Source organism: Acipenser ruthenus, chromosome 36, assembly GCF_902713425.1.
Source record: "Acipenser ruthenus chromosome 36, fAciRut3.2 maternal haplotype, whole genome shotgun sequence".
In the NCBI taxonomy this organism is placed as follows: Eukaryota; Metazoa; Chordata; class Actinopteri; order Acipenseriformes; family Acipenseridae; genus Acipenser; species Acipenser ruthenus.
Window position 1 is genome coordinate 9,516,448 of NC_081224.1, and position 24,269 is coordinate 9,540,716.

The following is a 24,269-nucleotide window of genomic DNA, read 5'->3' on the forward strand; positions in this document are numbered from 1 at the left end:
ATTGTTCAGGCTGGTTGGACAACGCTTGTGGACCTCAATTTTCAAATAGTGCCACAGATTCTCAATGGGATTGAGATCAAGACTTTGACTGGGCCACTGTAGGACATTCACCTTTTTGTTCTTGAGCCACTCCAATGTTGCTTTGGCCTTGTGCTTGGGATCATTGTCCTGCTGAAAGGTGAATTTCCTCCCAAGCTTCAGTTTTTTAGTGGACTGAAGCAGGTTCTCTTGCAGTATTTCCCTGTATTTTGCTCCATCCATTCTTCCTTCAATTTTAACAAGATGCCCAGTCCCTGCTGATGAGAAGCATCCCCACAGCATGATGCTGCCACCACCATACTTCACTGTAGGGATGGTGTGTCTTGAGGCATGGGCAGTGTTCCTTCAAAGTGATTGTTGGCCTCTCTGTGGCTTCTCTCACAAGTCTCCTTCTTGTTTGAGCGCTGAGTTTTGAGGGACAGCCTTTTCTTGGCAGTGCCTGGGTGGTGTGATGCAGCTTCCTCTTCCTGATTGATCCAACTGTGCTTACTGGGATATCCAAACACTTGGATATTATTTTGTACCCTTTCCCTAATCTATAAATTTGTATTACTTTATCTCTAACTTCTGTAGAATGCTCTTTGGTCTTCATTTTCCTTCAGATTCACAGCCTGACCAATGATCCTTCAACAGTGGGGTTTTTATCCAGAAAATGTGACAGCAACTTTAATGGTTCACAGGTGGAGGCCAATGGTGAGTAATTGTGTCCTTGTTAGGGCAATTTCTTTCATCGGTATAAACTGGGAGCTTCCATAGCACAGGGGTTGAATACTTATGCAAGCAAGATATTTCAGTGCCACTCAAAATATTTCCCAACATAAAACCAATGTCACCTTACAATAATTGATTTTGAGTTTCAGTGATTTAAAATAAAATATCAAACAGAACGAAATTTCAATGTACCATTTGTAATTCAGTAATATGAGAGAATTGGTCAGGGGTCTGAATACTTTTGCAAGGCACTGTGTATATATATATATATATATATATATATATATATATATATTGTAACACGATTCGCACTCACTCAGGTTCGTGCCCCTTTAAAAATACGACCCAGCACACAGAAATGGATTTTCTTGCGCGGTTGCGCTAATTGTTTAATAAACACCAAAATAAAACAAATTCACAAAATAAACACCTAGCTCTGTACGAGCACTAACTAACACACAGGAACACCCTTCCTAACACAGGACAGCTAAGCTGTTTTCCCGACTTTTCAAAAACCACAAACTTAAACACCCAGATTTGACACCGCACTTACTTTTCTTCTCTGGCTACTCGGAGACAGAGCACCTCTTCTGCCTCCTTCTACTCAGCAGCCTCGAGCAGACTACCTGCTCTCCTTTTAAACCCTGCACCTGGGTCTAATTCCCCCAATAAAGCCCAGGTGCAGATGATCATTAATAATAAAACAATTAACAAATCAATTAGAAAATTAAATAAACAATAAAGCAATACAAAACTGTGCATTCTCACATGTTTTTCTTTCTTTTTCCTTTGCAGGGAGGTTTTAACCCCCTCCCTGCCGTCTCTCACAACCCGCTATATTACATATCCCCCCCTTTGTCTTTACAAGACACAGGCCACGAGACGGCCACCTCCTCCCCTAAAACACAACCACCCACCCTCGAGTCCACAAAAGTCCATTTTCGCCCTCTTCCACGGGCGAACTCGAGGGTGGATCGGTCCACATCCCGGCTCAGCCAGGTAGGGACCGCACACCGGCGACGAGGGACCCCACCGGTTTGTCAGGGGCGACCGGAACGACAACCGGAGCACTGGAGGCTGCAGTAGCGGGCAGAGGTCTGCAGCTGGGACCCAGTGCAGCGACGTCCGGTCAGCAAGGGGAAGCGAAGTAGTGACCAGGGGGAGCGTATGCGACGTCTGGGAGCAGCACAGCGACGTCTTAATGTCCGGGAGGAGCGGAGCAGGGGACCAGGTGGAGAACTGTGCCCGATTCTGCCGACTCCTGGGCTCCAGGTCAAGTGAAGGGAGGTCCAGGCTAACCGACAGGGTGTCCAGGAGCAAGGGGTAAGGGACTGGACGCAGCGACGCCGGACTGGACCGTAGGGGTGGTGGTCGGGGCTGTGGTGGAGGTATGCTTTTCACCTCCTCCCTAGGCTCCGGAAGCGACAGCTCCTCCCCTCTGGGCTCCGGCAGGGCCAGCTCCTCCCCTCTGGGCTCCGGCAGCGGTGGCTCCTCCCCTCTGGGCTCCGGCAGCGGCGGCTCCTCCCCTCTGGGCTCCGGCAGCGGCGGCTCCTCCCCTCTGGGCTCCGGCAGCGGCGGCTCCTCCCCTCTGGGCTCCGGCAGCGGCGGCTCCTCCCCTCTGGGCTCTGGCAGCGGCGGCTCCTCCCCTCTGGGCTCCGGCAGCGGCGGCTCCTCCCCCTCTGGCTCGGGAGATTGCGGAGCTGCGCTAGCCTGCTCCCATCTCTGGAGCAACAGCTCCAATTCTGTTGGCTCCCTTTTCTTCAGTGGTGCCAACCCCCACTCGCTCATCTGTCTCTCCATTCTTGCAATCTGCTCTCTTTGAGCAGCAGTATTGCGATTGATTCGCGCAAATAACTCCTCGATGCTCTCCATTTCTAGGGTCGTAGGGGCGCCCACACATTCTGCCACCATATGTAACACGATTCGCACTCACTCAGGTTCGTGCCCCTTTAAAAATACGACCCAGCACACAGAAATGGATTTTTTTGCGCGGTTGCGCTAATTGTTTAATAAACACCAAAATAAAACAAATTCACAAAATAAACACCTAGCTCTGTACGAGCACTAACTAACACACAGGAACACCCTTCCTAACACAGGACAGCTAAGCTGTTTTCCCGACTTTTCAAAAACCACAAACTTAAACACCCAGATTTGACACCGCACTTACTTTTCTTCTCTGGCTACTCGGAGACAGAGCACCTCTTGTGCCTCCTTCTACTCAGCAGCCTCGAGCAGACTACCTGCTCTCCTTTTAAACCCTGCACCTGGGTCTAATTCCCCCAATAAAGCCCAGGTGCAGATGATCATTAATAATAAAACAATTAACAAATCAATTAGAAAATTAAATAAACAATAAAGCAATACAAAACTGTGCATTCTCACATGTTTTTCTTTCTTTTTCCTTTGCAGGGAGGTTTTAACCCCCTCCCTGCCGTCTCTCACAACCCGCTATATTACACATCCCCCCCCTTGTCTTTACAAGACACAGGCCACGAGACGGCCACCTCCTCCCCTAAAACACAACCACCCACCCTCGAGTCCACAAAAGTCCATTTTCGCCCTCTTCCACGGGCGAACTCGAGGGTGGATCGGTCCACATCCCGGCTCAGCCAGGTAGGGACCGCACACCGGCGACGAGGGACCCCACCGGTTTGTCAGGGGCGACCGGAACGACAACCGGAGCACTGGAGGCTGCAGTAGCGGGCAGAGGTCTGCAGCTGGGACCCAGTGCAGCGACGTCCGGTCAGCAAGGGGAAGCAAAGTAGTGACCAGGGGGAGCGTATGCGACGTCTGGGAGCAGCACAGCGACGTCTTAATGTCCGGGAGGAGCGGAGCAGGGGACCAGGTGGAGAACTGTGCCCGATTCTGCCGACTCCTGGGCTCCAGGTCAAGTGAAGGGAGGTCCAGGCTAACCGACAGGGTGTCCAGGAGCAAGGGGTAAGGGACTGGACGCAGCGACGCCGGACTGGACCGTAGGGGTGGTGGTCGGGGCTGCGGTGGAGGTATGCTTTTCACCTCCTCCCTAGGCTCCGGAAGCGACAGCTCCTCCCCTTTGGGCTCCGGCAGGGCCAGCTCCTCCCCTCTGGGCTCCGGCAGCGGTGGCTCCTCCCCTCTGGGCTCCGGCAGCGGCGGCTCCTCCCCTCTGGGCTCCGGCAGCGGCGGCTCCTCCCCTCTGGGCTCCGGAAGCGGCGGCTCCTCCCCTCTGGGCTCTGGCAGCGGCGGCTCCTCCCCTCTGGGCTCCGGCAGCGGCGGCTCCTCCCCTCTGGGCTCCGGCAGCGGCGGCTCCTCCCCTCTGGGCTCCGGCAGCGGCGGCTCCTCCCCTCTGGGCTCTGGCAGCGGCGGCTCCTCCCCTCTGGGCTCCGGCAGCGGCGGCTCCTCCCCTCTGGGCTCCGGCAGCGGCGGCTCCTCCCCCTCTGGCTCGGGAGATTGCGGAGCTGCGCTAGCCTGCTCCCATCTCTGGAGCAACAGCTCCAATTCTGTTGGCTCCCTTTTCTTCAGTGGTGCCAACCCCCACTCGCTCATCTGTCTCTCCATTCTTGCAATCTGCTCTCTTTGAGCAGCAGTATTGCGATTGATTCGCGCAAATAACTCCTCGATGCTCTCCATTTCTAGGGTCGTAGGGGCGCCCACACATTCTGCCACCATATGTAACACGATTCGCACTCACTCAGGTTCGTGCCCCTTTAAAAATACGACCCAGCACACAGAAATTGATTTTCTTGCGCGGTTGCGCTAATTGTTTAATAAACACCAAAATAAAACAAATACACAAAATAAACACCTAGCTCTGTACGAGCACTAACTAACACACAGGAACACCCTTCCTAACACGGGACAGCTAAGCTGTTTTCCCGACTTTTCAAAAACCACAAACTTAAACACCCAGATTTGACACTGCACTTACTTTTCTTCTCTGGCTACTCGGAGACAGAGCACCTCTTCTGCCTCCTTCTACTCAGCAGCCTCGAGCAGACTACCTGCTCTCCTTTTAAACCCTGCACCTGGGTATAATTCCCCCAATAAAGCCCAGGTGTGGATGATCATTGATAATAAAACAATTAACAAATCAATTAGAAAATTAAATAAACAATAAAGCAATACAAAACTGTGCATTCTCCATGTTTTTCTTAATTTTTCCTTTGCAGGGAGGTTTTAACCCCCTCCCTGCCGTCTCTCACAACCCGCTATATTACAATATATATATATATATATATATATATATATAATTGATTTCCATTACACGAGAGTAGATGTTAAAACTTCATGCTGATTTGAACTCGGCTCTCGCCAAGATAAGCACCAACTAAGACGTAGCTTTACAGTAAACTAATGTGATCCATATGTGTCTCCATCCATTTACGTTTCCTTCCATATGATGATGTAGATATCCTTCTGTCTGGTGTTAATGGCTGAAGTGTAATGCTGGCTCCAGGGATCAGCTTATTTTGCCTCCCTGGCGCATCAGCACACACAACGGCTGCGATGCTGGCTCCGGGGATCAACCAAAGTGCGGCCTCCCCAGCGCATCAGCATGACAACCGTCTGGATTGAGCTAAGTAGGGTACATCTCTGGGGTTTTCAAGTGGGCACCTTCCATCCTCAGTGTTTCGTCGACTAGCCCACGACACCTCAAGAGGGCTCGACGGTGATTCTGGCGTCCCAGCATCACCCCCCTACGTCCCCCACTCAACTCAGCCCAGCTTACTTACCTGTCCCCAGCCAGAATCTTTCCGTCTCAACCACAGCCAGTTGCTGCTCCTCTCTGCTGCTTCAGATAAGTTCTTCACTGTGCGACGCAACTCTTGGCCACTGAATCCGACGTCTCTGAGAAACCGGGTTGTAGAGTGTGCCACAAATCCTCGACAACCCACTTCCACTGGGTAAACCCGAACTCTCCATCCTCGCTGTTCCGCTTCAGTGGCTAGTTGAGCATACCGCAGTTTCTTCCTCTCATACGCCTCATCTACAGCATCCTCCCATGGCACTGTTAACTCTACCAGGTGAACAAGGCGTGCTGATCTAGACCACAAGACAATATCTGGTCGAAGGTTAGTGGTGGCAATCTCAGGTGGAAAAATAAGCCGTTGACCAACATCTGCCAGCATTTTCCAGTCTCTAGCAGCTTCCAGTTGTCCTGGGCGAGAATTGGTTTTAACACCTTTTCTTGGTGGTTGCTCTCCTGGGCGGAGGAATGTTGTCTTTTGTGTGTAATGTTTTGATGGAACAGGTGACAACTCATTGGTCATGTTACGCTTGTCTTCCAATGCTAAGGCCAAACATCGCAGCACCTGGTCATGGCGCCAAGTAAACCGTCCTTGGCTAAGAGCCACCTTACATCCTGTCAAAATGTGCCTTAATGTTGCAGGTGATGAACACAAAGGACATGAGGGATCCTCTCCTACCCAGAGGTTTAGGTTCTGTGGTGATGGGAGAACATCATATGTTGACCTGATGAGGAAACTGATCCTGCTCTGTTCCATTGACCATAGGTCTTTCCAGCCAATCTTGCGTTGTTCCACACTCTCCCATCTCATCCATTCTCCCTGCTTGGCCTGGGAAATGGCCTTTATACACCTCATCCTCTCCTCCTGCTTTTGCACCTCGTTGACTACCAGCTTCCTCCTTTGAGCTGGGGCCGCCTTGTGCCATGTAGGAGGAGTTGAACTGAAACCAAGACCCCCTCTTCCATGCTGAACTTGCCCCATGATATCACCAATTCGAAGGGCAGCCTTTGCATCTTCCACAGCTTTCTTTGCCGCCCACTTTCTTCCAGTTTTCAACACAGGTGCTGCCTCCCTTACGCATTTATCGCGTGACTCTACTAAAGTCATTTCCAGTCTGACCTTGGCGCACTTAAACTCCTCGGTTAGAGCAGAGACTGGTAGCTGCAGTATTCCTTTACCATAAAGCCCCACTCTGCTGAGGCAGCGTGGAACTCCCAACCATTTCCTGATGTATGAACTGATTAAAGCTTCCAGCTTCTCTACTGTTGTCAAAGAAACCTCGTACACAGTCAGTGGCCACAGCAACCTCGGCAGTAGACCAAACTGAAAGCACCAGAGTTTTAGTTTACCTGGTAGAGCGCAGCTGTCTATGCTCTTCAACCCTTCCACTGCTTGTTGTCTAACTTCTCCCACACGAACTGTGTCCTTTAGATCGTACCATCTCCCAAGACTCTTCACTGGCTTCTCAGACACTGTTGGTATTGCCTCACCATTAATGAAGAATGTTTTATCTACTACTTTGCCTTTAATTATAGAGATGCTCCTTGATTTAGTGGGCTTGAATTGCATTCGTGCCCATTCAATGTTATTGGTTAATTTGCCCAATAATCGATTAGTGCAGGCTACTGTTGTAGTCATGGTTGTCATGTCATCCATGTATGCTCGAATTGGTGGTAGTCGCATTCCAGAAGCCAAGCGCTCTCCTCCTACTACCCATTTTGATGCCCTAATGATTACTTGCATTGCCATGGTAAAAGCCAGTGGAGAAATGGTGCATCCTGCCATTATTCCAACCTCTAGGCATTGCCATGTAGTGCTGAATTCTGAAGTTGAAAAACTGAATTGCAAATCTCCAAAATAGGCTTTCACTAAATTTGTTATTGTCATCGGTACACTGAAAAAATCAAATGCTGCCCAAAGTAGTTCATGTGGCACTGAACCATATGCATTAGCCAAATCCAGGAATGTCACATGGAGCTCCTTCCTCTCCTTTTTAGCTGATTGAATTTGTTGCCAGATCACATTGATGTGTTCTAAGCAACCTGGGAAACCTGGAATGCCCGCTTTTTGTATTGAAGTGTCAATGAAGCAGTTCTTTAATAGGTAAGCTGACAATCTCTGAGCAATAATGCTGAAGCAAATCTTGCCTTCTACGTTTAATAGGGAAATGGGACGAAACTGACTGATGCTTGTAGAATCTTTTTCTTTAGGTATAAAGACTCCACCTGCTCGGCGCCATGCTCTTGGTACAACCTGTTTTTCCCATGCCACTTTCATCAATTTCCACAGAATTCGTAGAACTCCTGAAGCACTCTTGTACACTCTGTACGGAACTCCATTAGGCCCTGGAGATGATGAAGCCCTTGCTTTTTTCATAGCTTGCTCTATTTCTTTCCACTTAGGTGCACAGTCCTCCATTTGGTATTCTGGTGGATTGATAGGTGGGATGTCTGACGGAATTGACATAGGCTCCTGCCTTTTTGAATCTGTATGTGTTTCCTCCAAATATCTCTCCAGCTCAACCTTAGATGCTTTTAGTGTGCCATTCTTCTCACTGGTGAATAACTTCTTTACAAATTTGAATGGGTCTTTATAAAAGTTAGCTCTCGCACGCTCCTTCTTTTTGTAGCGTTTCCGTAGGCGCTCAGCTCTGCGCAATGTTGCAAGCTTATCTTTTATGACCCTTTGTAAGAGATTGAGTCCCTCCTTCTGACTTTGTTCTGCTCTTCTCCATTGGTTCCTCAGCTGTCTCCTTTCTCTAACTAAGCGTTCAATCTCTTGCTGCCGTCTAGACTTTCCAGGAATAGTTTGTACTTTTTCCTTCCTTTTTTCAACTCCAAACCTCTCACTTCCATATGCGTAGATGATGTCCCCAAATTTATCCAGCTTCTTTTCAACTGTTCCACTTAATCTTTCCAATGCAACGCAGAGATCTGTGTTTACTGTGTCCCATGCAGTTTTCTCACAAGCTCTTGGCCATTTAACTCCAGGCTTGTGCCCGTTGAGGTTCTTTTCTCTCTTATGCTGGTTTGTCTGACCGGGTTCACAAGGATCATTAGGTTCATCACTAACTGTGTCCATGCAAGTCCTCCTCACATCTATGACAGGGGTGCTGATATCCTGCGAACTGTGGTTTGCTTCCTGTCGCTGGATTTCATTCGACTGACTTGACTGACTTCGTAAGAAGTACTGATCAATGCGAGGCCCTTGTCCCTTCTCCCTCAAGCATTTCATTCTCCCTTGATGAATCTTCATATATCTTCATATATATATATATATAACCAATGAATGCTCTTACCCGTCACACGCGATTTCCAACTCCGTCACAAGTTTTATGATACAAAGCCCATCTCTTCAATGTCACAATTAATTTCATTATCCGTCACAACCCACGTTTTTTTTTGGTCTTTATTATTGTGCAGTTACACAGCGCTTCCTCCAGTTTCACCTGATGAAAATGCAGCCAAAACAAAGCGAATGAGACCAGCGACTGTAATGTAAAAGTTACTCATTAAACAGTTTTAGATACTGTGATGCATTTTCTTTTTTTAAATCTGTGATCTTTAGTTGTTTTTGTGCATTTTCATTTGCAAGTGAACTGTGACATTAGGACCTTATCGAGCACTATATTCTGCAATTTTGAATACTGACTTTGGATACTGTTTTAGTTCTGGAAACTGGTGTTTCTTTTAATCTTTTGCTAAATTGCATTGCCTTTTATGTTTTACGCAGTTATGGTATGGGTAACATTTTAATTTAATTTTGCTGTTGGGTTGCTAATTGGGGAATTTTATATACTGCTACAATATGTACTGGATTTAAAAGTATGTACTGTATTACAGTCCACATGTCGTCTCTTTTGGCAAGTGATATTTTCAGAATCATATCGTTCTGAATTAAAATACTTCTGTTTAAAATATAGTATTGTACCAACAAAACTAACTACAGTACATCAAAATACTTACTGTATTTTAAAACACAGTCCTTTCAGTTATGTATTTGACGTTGTATCTTTTTTATGTTCCCTGAAAAAACTGACAAGTCTTTGTCTTTTACTGCTGTGTTATTCCCCCAACTCATGTGCGAACAAATTTCAATGACAAAATCAATGAAAGACCCCTCCTGATGAAAAATAAAACTAACAGGAGAACCGTCTTCAAATACTTAAACATTCGAGATAGATTGCTGTAAATATCCTGCCTTGACCCTGCTGAATCAAATCTTCCATGAATGATCTACCATCCTCACGAGCCATCTCTTGTGATATGTCAGATAAAAGAAAAAAATAAGAAAGAAAACGGCAACAGTGCCAAGAAAAGAAGAAACCGCACTTCAATATACATCTCCCTGTACAGTCCTCAAACCCAAGACATATTTTTTCTTTCCATATGAAATGTGTTTGTGTATTTGTGTAGGGCAGGGGGTTGTGGTTACAACGTGCTCACCTACATACATGTCAAATCAGATGAAATAATCAGATATGCGTCACACTCGTTTATCCGTCACTGAAGTCAAAATGTTTTAGGGTCGGATATGTGAGTGCTGACTGTAGAAAACGTGGATGGATTGTACATTTTTAAAATTAAAAACAAGTTCTGTTTTGTTTTGTTTTTAAGATTCCTATGCTGCAGTGGTTATATTTAGGAAATTAACACCATATGAAAAACCAGACTCCAGTGATCTCTACCCCAGACCCTGGCCCTTGGGGATCCCTAATGAGTTACCCATCGTTGCATGCTACTGGTTTGAAAATGACTGTAAGCAACAACTGTGTGACTGTGAGGAAAACAAGAAGTCTGTGAAGAAGCTTGTTCGCGTAATAAAAGGAGAGCAGCAAACAGTAAGAAGCTTTAAATATAATTGTCATTCTTTATTGTTTGATAGATCTGTGTTTAGGAGCTGCTCTGCTGTTCTAGCTGCCTGCAACAGACATTACATTGTCTGATCTGCTTACTCTGTCTTTGGCTAGATGAGTTTAGATAAAAGGGTAATTGGAAAGGGGCTCAGGAGGCTGAGAAATAAAGAATATATAATATATCCTGTTTAACACCAGACAGAAAGCAGAGTGACATTTCTTTCATTAACTGCTTTCATGCAATCTGGCTGGCTGTTGTACAAGGTAATGTGCACAGATTCGGGCTGCTTTTCTGTAACATGCTAATCAGACACTAGTGCTACAGTATGTAGATCTTCTCTGAAACTGAGCTGCAGTGACTCACTCAATCAAGGTGATAAATACTGCACTGGAAATAGATCTACTGTAGAATATCAAGTAATATAATTGTTATTCTCAAGATGAAATGTACAATATGTTTCTGTGAAAACTTCTTCTGTAAATTAGTGGGTGTTATCCTGTATAGTTAAGAATCAGCAGGCTAAAGGAAGGGTCCTGATGGTGCTGAAGACTGAAGAGTTCTCACACAACAGAAGTCCAAAAATTGTTTTTATTTATTTGAAAAAAAAATCTTTACAAAACAGAGAGAGCTCCTCAGGACCACAGCTGGTGTGGTTTAAAAGCAAGGGACAGTCAAACTATTTACAGGCAAAACAAGAACAAAACAAAAAAATAAAATTAATAAATGCATAGAGCATGCATTCAAACTGGCCTGTAAGAGAAAAAAACCTCTAGTAGTCACAGCACCCTTACAGCAGCAGTAGTTCCCAGTCCTATTCCTATTCATCAATGGACACACACCCCTGCAGGTCTAAATACCAGGGTGGACACACGCGTGCACACGTTCTTTCTCATGAAGCCATGCAGCCAACAATACGAGAAGCTGCCACTCAAAAGAAAATTAAACTTAACTTTTAAAATACTGCAGAAAACATTGGGCACTCTTTACAAAAATAAAGAGATATAACATTTCATATCAATGCTACCCTTTTCCCATGCTATATCCCATGGTCTTCAATTTTGTTAAAACACTCAACTTTTCCCCTTTTTTTGTTTCCTATACAAGGACACGGACAGCGGGTCCCCTAGCAGCAAGTCAAGGTAAGTACTATTAGGTTTTACTTACGCTTTACTAACACTGCTCCACAGTACCCTAGAGCAGCAAGTTCCCAGTCCTTTACGGTAACAATATTATACCCAACACACCAAATAATATAGTTTTATAATTTTGTAAGTGAACATCAACAAGTGGCAGCATTTACATTCCAATGATTAGTTTTTGTAGGATATTTATAAGTCAGTATAATGCCAATTTGTTGCATGTGGTAAGTGCAGACTGGTTTGGGAAAGATGCTCTTCCGAGGATTCCTCAGGGAAGTATGAAGTAGAGGTGTTTGATGTACTGGAGTTTAATGACGCATTTGAGGGAGTATGTGCCAAGATCTAGGTACAATCCATCTGCAACATGTCATACAGAAGCTGATGAATTCAGAACCTTGCCAGGGACCTACCTCACTCAGAGTTTGCTGAGAGAAACAGAGATTAATTTTGCAAAAGATTCATCCTCCTTTTTTTCTTTTGATGTATCTATTTTTTAGCCTGTCTAGCAAAGCTTCTTCCACAGGATCTAAACTTTCTCTTCTTCCTAGCTTGTGGTCCTACCAGGGACTCAATGACTGCTTCAACAGGTGCGTAATCCAGCTGACCTACAGATGCACTTTCTGTGTTGCTGCAAATACTTTCACTCTCTTCAGCATTGTCTGGTGGTGCTGGGTTTTAAAATTATAATCATAACTTCTTCACAGCACAGGCTACTTGTAATAAAATAATAATCATAAGAAAAAACATTGGAAACAAAGGTTTCAAACTTCATTGTTATGTCAAAGTATATTACTTTTAACTAAAAATGAATAAGACATTAACATGATTGTATCTATCAAACACATATAACAATAAGATATCTTCAAGTTCATCTGTGAATACGTAATTATATCTAGCCTATATATACAAACTTACATAATATGGCAATATGTCATGAAATAAATATGTCTGTTTTTATTTTGTGACAAAAAAATGAAAGCTAGATGGGATAAAGATTCTCTCAAGCTAGAATTATTTTCTGTTCATGAATATTTAACGTACTTGTTTATTTCTTATTACTCCTACTCCTTAATTCCTTATGGCAAGCCTGCATATACTGTACTTGTTTGATTTATTTATTTATTTCAATACATACCTCGTCGTCTTGCTCTGGCACATTTAAATCTGTGCCCGTGTTTGATAAATTCAGATAGCAGCTCAAAGGTGTTTTCTTACTTCCACCTGCGTCCCCACTCTTTCCCCTCATTTTTTTCTTATTTAACATATCTGTCCTGTATATACATCCATGTCTCCTTACAGAAATGGAAGTAAAAAGTTACAAAGTTTCAACTTAACGATTCGATGCTCGTGTCTACATCTTGCGCCTCACACATCTCAAGACGCGCACCAATTATTTTTCGATTGTACCGTGAGTAGGTTGCGCGTCCTGGACCCTGAATAGCCCTTAATGCTGCTGCTGCTCTGCTGACCTGTGAGTGCAGACTGTTCCCGCACGCTGCAGACCTGGATGAAACACGAAACCTCTCTGGTTGTCTTTTTAGAGTTTTATAAAGAAGAAACAGCATACAAAAGTTTACAAACACAAAGTCTAGTTTCAGAGTTGTGAGGCTCTGAACATAACAGTTCACGTGGATTACAGACAGCGTGTCTGGGTTCAAGATGGATGGTAGATTCTGAACAAACTACAGACAAAGAAACCCCCCATGCACATGAGACTCTGGAGACTGACCAGTCATTCTAGAACATCTGGTTCACCTTAACAGGGTACTTGTTTTTCTCCTGCTTTGTCCTGTTAATCCTCTCACCTTAGCTGCTCCCAGCTAAGTATGTCCAATCTTATCTGTTAAACACATCTACCCCATCCGATACTGATGTTCCAGGGGACCCCAACCATACAGATCCCTATTCTACATGTGCACCACTGGAGATTTGTGCTCCAGGGGACCATAAGCTTAGCGAGTTGCCCTATCCTTGTAGGAAAGCAGACTGTCCTGTATCTGTAGCCCCTACAACTTGCACCAGGAAAACACACAAAAGAAGAAGCTGCTTCCAACCTTAAACCCCTGTCTTCTCCTGGCCCCTCCCTCTGGCTAGCCCATTTTTACAGGTATTCTTTTTCACATAATTAAACAAATAACATAGCAAAATCATTATTTATTCACTGGATGCCTACGAGGGCTTGAAACGAGGCGAAATTGGGAGTGAGATATTAAGAATGAGACAAGATGAAAGGATTTCTCTGGTTGGTTAGGAGGCTTGAGAGGGGCGAGAGATTTGAGAGTTTAAGAGTGAAACGAGTTTGAGAGGGATGGCGAGATTGGGGATGGAGTTTGGGAATGGTGCTTAGTAACATTGAGGTTAGATACTGATAGTGGGACGAAATAGGGGGACGAAGAGTTTTCCCTTCTCGTCGGGTCAGGCAGCATCCTCTGGCTGCTGGGCGACGTAGAGAGGGAGACATGAGAAGAGCAAAGGATTAGATATAAACACTTTCCGCCAGGTCAGGCAGCATCCTCCGCCTGCTGGGTGACGTAAAAGTGAGAGAGAGAGAGCAAAGTTTAGACACATAACATACAACAAATCTGACTCTCGCTCCTGACGGGTCAGGCAGCATCCTCTGGCTGCTGGGCGTTTAGTGGAGCAAGAGACAGGAAGGGGACGAACAGGACAAAAGGACAGATCCTTCGCAACTCAGTGCAGCATCCTCAGGCAGCTAAGCTGGCAGCTGGGTGGCGTGGAGAGTTTAGGAAAATTGTCTCGGTCCATTTAGGAGAGGCAAAATCAGAGAACCCCCCTCCTTGGTCGGGGCCCGCTCGGCAGGTGGAGGCACGGCCTACTGCATGAGGGGGCTGAAATGGTCCTGGACCTGAAATGGAAGAGAGGAGATGGGACAACAAGGCTGAGGCCTGGAAGGCTTAGCGCATAAGGAGCAGAAGAATAGGATGTGGCAGGAGGCAGCCTCAGGCCGGCGAGGAACAGCCGGACGGCAGTGGTTGAGACGAGGGAGGAGTGAGGGAGGAAACCTCGGGTGGGCCTGGCGGAGAGGGCGCCCCCCACTCCGGGCAAGCTAACGAGTGCTTGGTGAGCTGTGGCGATGTCTGCAGAGGATGATCTAATATAAAGTTCAACAGCTAAAGAGATCCAGCACCCCATAGACTTAATCAAGTGTTGATTGATTCCTGCCCTGGCCGTGGAGGTAGCTGCTCCGATCCGGATTGAATGGGGGGAGAAATAGTTTGAAGCCCGATCCGTGACAAGAGGGTGCATAAACGGGATGAGAACCAGTGTCTCGTAAGTATTGATCTGGAGCTGTCGATGAAGAGGGGATCTGATTGAAGACACAGAATCCTTGGCTTAAATGGACCATTTTTTGAAGATCTGATGTGGAGGATAAAGTGGTTTCCGGGGATTTGAGAGAGATCAGAGCGCTTAAGGCCTAGAGCTGGGAAGCTGGAAGTTGATGGAGTTGAGAATTCTGCACATTGGAGAAATCCAAAGGCGGCGGTCAGGCACTGGGTTTCCATGACGATGTCGTTGAATAGGTTGAAGCATCCTTGCTGGAGAGCAGTGATGAGATATAGGAGAAGGTCTGTAGAGATTGGTTTTGATGGAGAGGAGGGGAGCAGGCTTTTCTTCATGCTTCTGAGCATTCTCTCTAGAGATCCGCCATCTCTAGAACCGACGACAGGAGATAGATTGAAGGCGAAATTGATACTGAATGCCCGCTAGGTAGCATCTAAATAGAGGAGAGGGCTAAATGTAGAGACAGCCTGAGGTGAGTGATGAAGGCAAGGAGGTGCTGTAGGTTGAAAGAAGTATGAGAGATCTGTTTTTGCTCGCAAATGTGAGTAAATGAAGACCAGGCAGTTGAGTAGGAGGAACGGGTAGATGGGGCGAGAGCGTACTCCATGAATCCACGTGCTGATTGAAGGAGGCCGGAGAGAGAGTTGTTCAGTTGAATATTGTTTTGCTGAAGGGTGGTACGAGACGAGGGATGGGGTCTGCTCCTGGGACCAGGTAGCGGAACTTCTGGATCTTGATGTAGCTGTCTGTTTTTTAAGTCCTGATGAATAGGAGGAAGTTATTTCCGGGGACTTGAGTGAGGTCAAAGTGCCGCAGGCTGATGGCTGGGAAACTGGAGATTCCGAGGAGGTTGGTTGTCTTGATGGAGAGGAGGATGCAAGACTCTCAGACGGACCTCCGGGATTGAAAGGAGCAGGGGGGGGACGGGGAACTGTTACTGGATACCTGAGAGAATTCCTGATGGAGGAAGGGGCCAGGTTAAGGGATAGCCTGAGGTCTGTCATAAAGGCAAGGAGGTGCTGAAGGTTATAGGTGGTGAGAGAGATATGAATCTGGGCACAGAATGTGGTGAAGGAAGACCAGGCAGTAGAATAAGAAGAGCGAGTGGAAGGGGCGAAGGCAATTCTCCCTGAAGCTGCAGGCTGACTGGAGGAGGCTGGAGAGTGTGGAGTTTAGTGGAACACCAGCTGATTGAAAGGAGGAACTTGCCACGGGTTGGGGTCTGCTTCTGGGACCAGGCTGTGAAACTTGTGGACCATCACACAACCTCCACCATGTTTAACACTGGGCATGGTTAACTTTTTTTTTTTACTGCAAGGGGTAGTATTCTGTAGTAAAATTACTACAGCTGGCCAAAGTCCAGTATCTGGGTGCACGGAATGGTTCACAAAACCTCATAGTTCAAATGGCTTAATGCTTGATGTTCTGGTAACTCTTGCTTTTTATTTATTTATTTTTTTTAAACCGTTAAATCACTGGTGTTGTCACAGTAAATTCACAGGGTGCACTCTGTTCCTTCAGGAGTCTTGCAGAGGAAGTGCTTCACAAGAGCAGTTAGACATAATACTTCCATGGTCAGGACATTGCATAGACAGAGCAGCTTTTTCTGGGGGTAGAGATTAAAGAGTGAAGGATGTCTATTGATATAGGGAGCCAGGAGGGAGCAGCGGGGGGGGGGGGGCTCTTGAGGATCTCTCTTAATGTCAAGCAAACTGATGGGATGGATAGGAGTGTTGGAGAAGGGACGGAGACGAGGCGGCAGAAATACTGAATTCCGGAGATGTAGGCTTTAACGGTAGTAGGGGCTAAGTGAAGAGAATCCCTTGCATGGGCGATGGAAGCTAGAATCCGTTGCTCATTAAATCGGAATGGGATGTATTTTGTTTTGAGTGCAGAAAGTTGTAAATGTTTTCCATCCAGTGGTAAATGAAGATTTGGTCACTGGGGCTAAGTGTGGCCATGTAGTGATGAGCAGATTGCAGAAGGTTGGAGAGTGTTGTATTTAGTTGAACAGCAGATGTTGGTGTTGCAGAGTTTGAGGGCTGAGGTGGCAGCTGGACCTGAAAAAATATATGAAATCGACTGCCGAGTTGTTTCTAAAAACGAAGGCAGAGAGATGAAATGCCGACCGTCCTGTGTTAGTTAATACGGGATTGATCAGCGGTTTGCTACCATCATGTCTGTTTGGAATGGAAAAGGTGAACTCATAAATCAGAGATTTGGGTTTCACAACTCCAATCATTCTCCTTAATTCATAAATCGATTTCCGGTCTTGTACCATGTATTAAAGCTTGTAGTATCTGAGAGGATGAGCGGACATATGACTAAATTGCTGAGGAAGTCAAGCTCTCTGTGTATATATATATATATTTGTGATCCAAGTATTGGTGGAAAGCTGGAGCGTTGGAAGCTCTAGAGGAGAGCAGTTGCAGATTTAAACAGTAAACTAAAGCCACTTTTGTATGCTGCAATAGTGAGCAGATCTGAAGAGGGAGCCGAGATTTGCTGTAATGAGAAGATATTAACAGTAGAGGCAAGATCTGCTGAACGGGCAGAGATCTGAGGGGTAAACGATGGAATGCTGTCAGTAGTGTGCAGTGGCTTGCTGTAGAGAGCAGAGAGCTGCTGAATGCGGTGAAAATTGGTATTTGAGAGTTAAGGCGTTTTTAGATGATGTTGGAGATGGGGGTGCCTTTGGGCAGAGATGAAGAATGCATAGATCTAAGGCCGCTGCAAAACCTGAGAGGATGGGAATGCGTTGCTCGGAGGCTGCTGCAAAACCTATTGATTTGATCAGGAGCAGTCTAAGAGTGTATTGTCTATTGCGGGGTAGGAGGACGCTTGACTGAAATGTTGATAATCATAGCACATAGTTTCCGTATGTGACTGGTAGCTCAAATTGAATGAAATGGACTTTGAAAGTTATATTAAGTGCCTTGATGAAGTTGGGGGCAAATGAGGAAGTGCAAATCCAGGAACAAGAAGGTTGCAGGAATGGCCTGATGCAGGGAAGCTGGAAATTAATGTGACGGTGGATTCTTAACATCTCAGAAAGCTGATAAGCTTGGCTTCATGACGAGGTCCTCGAGGGGATGGGGTTTGGATTTGAAAAATTCAGGAGGGTACTGAGAATCCCTTGGAATGACAACGAACTGCAGGAATTGATAGAAAGTTTGGAGTGTGCAAGATTCGCAGCAATAGCAAACCAGCTTAAATTATATAGAGCTTGTGGTGTTATGCTGCCATCTAGAGGTTGTGATTGGAATTGAAACTATTGGCTTCAGTGAAGCAGGGTAGCATATATTTGGTTATTGCGATTAAAATCCTTGTCTATGTATAAAACATTAGCTTTAGAACAGTTAGTGATGATATAAGTAAGTTAACGTAGGTATAGAAGAGGAGCCTGCAGTATTTGCTTACGATTGTAAGTCGCCCTGGATAAGGGCGTCTGCTAAGAAATAAATAATAATAATAATAATAATAATAATAATAATAATTTAGATGTCACAATTCGGTGAGTTGAAGCTCTCATGTTGCAAAAGCGCAGCAGCAGGAGCCAGAAGATTGCAGTAGTGAGGCACAGGCTCGCATTGCCTGTTAAAGCTGCCTGGTCGCCATGTCAACTTACCACTCCCAGTAGTCACTCGATGAGGCGTTGCCGTGGTAACTGTGGTGTGCGAGGCGCCAGTGGGAAAGAGTTGCAGTACAGCGGTGACGTTGAAACAGTCTTTCTGATGAAAACGAGGACCAAGTTGAGAATGACGCTGTGCTTTGAACGGCGCAGACTGAGCAGGTAGGAAAATAGCTGATACTATCTTGCGAGCGCTGAGCAGAGAAATGGCCTGCAGTGAAAGGAGCGAACAACAAAAAACAAACACCAAAAAACAAACACAGACAAGGAAGCGGAAATAGTGCTGGGTTAAAGTAGAAAAAGAGAGCGAGATAGACAGGAGGGGCAGCAAATAACATACGTGGAGCAGCGCTGGCCATGCCCTAATAATTGACAAGGCGAGCGCTGCATTGTGTGGTTGGCTGGAAATACTAAATGAGGCTGAACTGGGATCAGCTTCCACCCGGAAGAGATCGGCGGACGTTACCGGGAAGGACGCCATGGAGGGAAGGTAAGACAGGCTAAAGAAAAGGATATAGGATAAGAAAAAGCAGCGCAAAGCGGGAGAGAGCCCTCTACGTCATCCCCCAAATTACGCCTAAAGGCTAACATTAAAAAGCACACCAGGCAAAAAAAAAAGTTTGGGTTTTCAAATAGATTGCAAATAAAATAGGTCTGGTCATGTAAGAAAAGCTCAATTTGGCTACCAATACAAAAAGGATGAATTGCATTCACAAGGTGAAATAAAGTCTTGCACATAATTAAACCCATTCCATCAGAGTGAGAGAGAAAGAGAGCAAACAGTGAACATAAAACAGTAAATCAAATCAACAAAACAGCATCAACAAAAATATAGTGTAAACAAATAGTGTTGTAACCACTGTATTATAGCAGTTCACCATTTTTCTTCTAGATTCAAAAATAGACTGGCGGAATACTATAGTTTTAATTATTACTAACTCAATTGCAACACACAAGTGGGATTCGTTCTGGTAACAATTTATTACCTTAAACAAAAAATGGCAGTTGTCAAAAACTAGAATCTATATTCTCATGTGCAGTGTGACGGACTGCTCGGGTAGTGAGGTCAGACCAGGAACTAGACAGACAACTGAATGGTGATTGAATGCACCAGTGCGTGGATTTAATTATAAATGAACAAATAAAACGGTTGAACAAAACAAAAACACTCAAAATAAACGGCACAATGGCCAAACAAACAGACAAACAAAACACTGACCTCCAACAAGTAGCGGGCTGGTGTAGACCCAAAACACGTAGCATTTGTTAGTAATTTATTTATATTTCTCCTGACTCTCTCCTGTTCTCTCCAACCTCAAGAGTGATTTGTGCATCTATATATATATATACACACACACACACATCTGTGCCGGGATTCAATTACTAATTAATCACTCACTTGAATCTCAGCACATGAACTAATGTGTGCACTTCCTGTGCTTCCATACAGTTACCCATTTTAATCAGCATAGCCCCATTATATCCCGTGCAAAAATACATATACACCAACAATAAACACACTACATACAACATATAACACAAATTACACACAGGGGCGGGGCACTCTGCCACATATCCCCCCCCTCCCCCTTTGTGTGCAGCACACATGGCCGCCCACTTCCCCCTTAAAAGCCCAAAAGTCCCATAGTCCTGAGCCAGAGACACAGAGACCTTAAGGGCCCCATGGGCGGCAATGTTCCCCATACCAATGCTGTCAGCGGAAAGGCTGACAGCTTCCAGGCTGGCTCCACCAGCTGCGTTAATTCCTGCAGCAGAAAAGCTGCTAAGGGCACTGCTGTCAGCGAAAATGCTGACGGTTGGGAGAGTTCCTCCTCCCGTGGCACCACTAGCAGTGGAAATGCTGTCAGTGGCAGTGCCGTCAGTGGAAAAGCCAACGGCTCCCCGGCTGGCTCCTTTAGCTGGGGCAATTCCTGCAGCGGAAATGCTGCTAATGGCAATGCCATCGGCAGAAATGCTGACAGCTCCAATACTGGCTCCTCCAGTTGGGGCAATTCCGGCAGTGGAAATGCTGCCATTGACAATGTTGGCTGCGTTACTGCTGGCAACGGTACTGCTGGCAACGGCATTCCTGTCAGCAGATGTGCTGACGGAGGCAGACTCCAGCAAATGCCACAGCAAATCCAGAACTTCCTGAGGTGCAAATGCTGCTGCTGGTTATAGCAGATATACAATTTACACAGTACACAGCGTTGTAATCATTCCACAGAACAAATAAGACTCAACCAGATTCCCAGTTTTGCTTGATATATCCTAGGATATTTGAATTCAATAGTACTACTCGGGTTGAGTCTAGACCATAGCACGCAGAAACAAAAAAACGTAGATCTCCACTTCAAACGTCCTTTCGGGTTCTCTGATTGAAATTCTAAACCAACGCAGCCAGATTCCTGGCTCGCCATCTCAAATTTCAATTGTAAAAAAATACAACTGGAGTTCCAAATAAGATGAGAAAAAACTCAAAATGTCAGCAAAAAATCTGCCCCTTCTTTTAAATGGAGATTATCATTGTCTTTTTCTATTTAGTTTTTCTTTTGGCAGTCTTGGAGGACAGTCATCTGCTCCGGCAAGAGGTAAGTCATATTAAAAGCCTCATCTTTACCACAGAAAGAAACAGAGCTGTGCGTATTTATGTATCTCTCCCCATTTTGCAGATGAGCCGAAACCAGAGCCGTGGCGTGAAGATGAATTTAGTGATGAGTAAATGATCAGTTTTTTTTTTATTATTTTTGTATGTTTTGAAATATTTGTAAAACTGAGCTTTTTAAAGTTTGACATTTCTTTTCGTTTTCACTTGTTTTACAGAGCTTACATGAAACTTCAAGAAGAAATACAAAACCACCAACCACACCCTAAGGCTTCCACAACTAATATTCTTATTACGGGCAATGTGGGTTCCGGAAAGTCAAGCTTTCTAAATTCTGTGCTCTCAGAACTCAGGAGAGAAGAACTCAACGGCAGAATGCAAAACATTGAAGCCGTGAGACCAGGTGCACAAACAAGCGTCACACAACATGTAAGTGTTTAAATTCCAACACCTCCTACACTTCTCATCTAGTGTGCTTAATTACTGTGTCCTGTCATCTCACTGGCAGTAACAGCAGAGAAAAAACAGCAAGTTGAGGTTTAGGCGCTTGAGGTTTAGGTGCTTTAAGCCGAGTGGGCACTAGTCTACATGTTGCTAGGAAAATGTAGAAAGGGAGATATTCTTTGTAGAAAGTGATGTGGAAGCTACAATTTCGAGCAACTTTGTTGCAAGCAACTTCAAAGGACTTTTGATTTTGTAGAAGCAACATTACATCATAAAATTATTCAACCAATGAAAGTTGTGGGAAAGTCATGTGACTACCTGCTTCACTGCCAAATAAAAACAAATGGCAGAGAAAATGAATGTGAAACCGAACAAAAACGACAGTTAGGGGGGACTCCTTATCTTTTTTTTTCAGGGTGGTATATATTAGAGGTCGACACGGGTACCCGTAAACTAAATTACCCGACGCTACCCGGGTCTCGTTCTACTATCCAGGTTTAGGTTTACTGATTTGAAAATTTAAAGAAAATGTAGAAAATTGACAAAACAGTTGTAAGCGCTAGTCTCTGGTCAGCATAATAAAGACAACGTTAAAACAAGCTTTTAACGTCGGCAGGGAGGGGTTAACTGACAGGATATCAATGTTTTACAGAAAACAATAACACCTACACAGCGAGCGGCAAGTACACCTCAGTAATAATAATAATAATAACTGCGGCAACTATTCCTGTCAGGAACTAAATTGGAAACAAAACATCCTAACAGAGCTCTACAGTGCGACTAATTTGTTCGCATATGCAGGCGCGTAGGCAGTTCTTCATTGTGAAAACAACAAAAAAAAAAGTACCCACTTTATGTTTTTAAGAGTGTAAAATTGAGATATATAAAATATTATTTTTAATTTCTTCACATTACTGTGATCTCGGGCTGTACAGACACTGGGGTATGTCAAATTTGCGCCACAAAGACGTTTCTCATTAGTCAGTTTCCCAAGTTACTCTGTACTCTGGTTTACAGTGCAGCGCTAACATGAAACAGAGAAAAAACCAACCAATTACACATTTCTTTCTAAAGAAGCCAACTCTTGGTAAGAATCAATGTTCAGTGAATTTATCATTTATATTTGTTGTTTTTTCCCCCATACACAATGATGTTTAGCTGCTATACATTTTGATAAATCTTTTTTTTTTTTTTTTTCATGTAGAATGCTTTAACGTCAGCACAGCAAAAATCCAAGAACCTGTTTTTATGATGACATTAAATGTGTAGGTAAACCGGGATAGCTGGCTGTATGTTTTTTTTTTTTTCTCATCACTTTAACTGGACAGTCAGCTTGTGCAAGTATCAGCCTACCTGCTATAGCATAGCGTTTTATTACAGCATAGTGGCTGTGTATTTGCATGTATAGCGACCCGGCCTGTGCGCTAGGCAGCACCGGGACCTCTGCGACTGGTTTCCCCTGCCTGAAGTACTGTACTGCTTCTTATCGTCGATTTATATTGACAAAAGAATATTAGAATTGAGTGAGAAACTGTGTATTATTATTATTATTTATTTCTTAGCAGACACCCTTATCCAGGGCGACTTACAGTCGTAAACAAAAATACATTTCAAGAATCACAGTGCAAGTAATAATACAATTAAGAGCAAGATAAATACAATGATGAATACAATGACTTTGGTTCAAACAAGTACAAGTCTGACAAAATACAATTCAATAATACAGCAGATAACAGTGTCAGTGATAGTTACATCAGGATATAATTAAATACAAAATACTACAGATTAAACACTTGGCAGATTACAGTACTCTGAAGTACAGGATTAAATGCAGTAAAATAGGGGGCAGATAAGAGCAAGTAAAGCGCATTTAAGGAAGGGTGATATGTGTCCCAGGGGAAAAACAGAGGAGTTTGAACAGGTGCTTTCTGAAGAGGTTAGTCTTGAGGAGGTGCCTGAAGGTGGTCAGGGACTGGGCAGTCCTGACATCTGTAGGAAGGTCATTCCACCACTGCGGGGCGAGGGTGGAGAAGGAACGGGCTCTGGAGGCAGGGGAGCGTAGAGGAGGTAGAGCCAGTCTTCTAGTGCAGGCGGAGCGGAGAGATCGAGTGGGGGTGTAGGGAGGGATGAGGGTCTGGAGGTAGCTGGGTGCAGTCTGGTCAAGGCATCTGTAGGCTAGTACAAGAGTCTTGAACTGGATGCGAGCGGTGATCAGGAGCCAGCGGAGTAGTGGAGTTCCGTGGGAGAAGCGAGGCAGAGAGAACACCTGGCGAGCAGCGGAGTTCTGGATGAGCTGAAGCAGATGGGTGGCGGAAGCAGGGAGGCCAGCCAGGAGGGAGTTGCAGTAGTCTAGGCGGGACAGTACCAAGGCCTGGATCAGGAGCTGGGTGGCGTAGTTGGTGAGGAAGGGTTGGATTCTTCGGATGTTGCTCAGGAAGAAATCGGCAAGTGCGTGCCAGAGTGGAGATGTGCTGGGAATAAGAGAGGCAGGAGTCCAGGGTGACTCCGAGGTTCTTAGCTGAGGAGGAGGGAGAGAGTGTGGTAGACTCCAGAGGAACAGAGATAGAGAGATCAGAGGAGGGGGAGGAGGAGGAGAGAAAGAAAAGGAGGTCAGATTTAGAGAGGTTGAGTTTGAGGTGATGCGAGTGCATCCAGGAGGAAATAGCAGACAGACAGGTAGAGATACAGGAGGGGATGGTGAAGTCAGAGGTGGGGAAGGAGAGGAAAATCTGAGCATCATCAGCATAGAAATGGTATGAGAAACCATAGGATGCGATGAGGGGACCCAGGGAGCGGGTGTAGAGAGAGAACAGG

The 24,269-nt window shown here is 45.1% G+C and overlaps 1 protein-coding gene across 1 annotated transcript in view; it reads left to right on the forward strand.

The window, feature by feature from the left end:
- Nucleotides 1–22,159, forward strand: part of LOC131706694 (uncharacterized) — a 50,880-nt gene extending 28,721 nt beyond the window's left edge. Inside the window, exons 4-9 of the mRNA XM_059008280.1 lie at nt 10,094–10,317; nt 11,438–11,472; nt 12,021–12,059; nt 20,951–20,997; nt 21,079–21,124; nt 21,230–22,159. Coding sequence (XP_058864263.1) covers nt 10,094–10,317; nt 11,438–11,472; nt 12,021–12,059; nt 20,951–20,997; nt 21,079–21,124; nt 21,230–21,452 — 614 coding nt within the window. The 3' untranslated portion in view covers nt 21,453–22,159. The remainder of the gene's footprint in view (nt 1–10,093; nt 10,318–11,437; nt 11,473–12,020; nt 12,060–20,950; nt 20,998–21,078; nt 21,125–21,229) is intronic.
- Nucleotides 22,160–24,269: the final 2,110 nt, after the last annotated feature.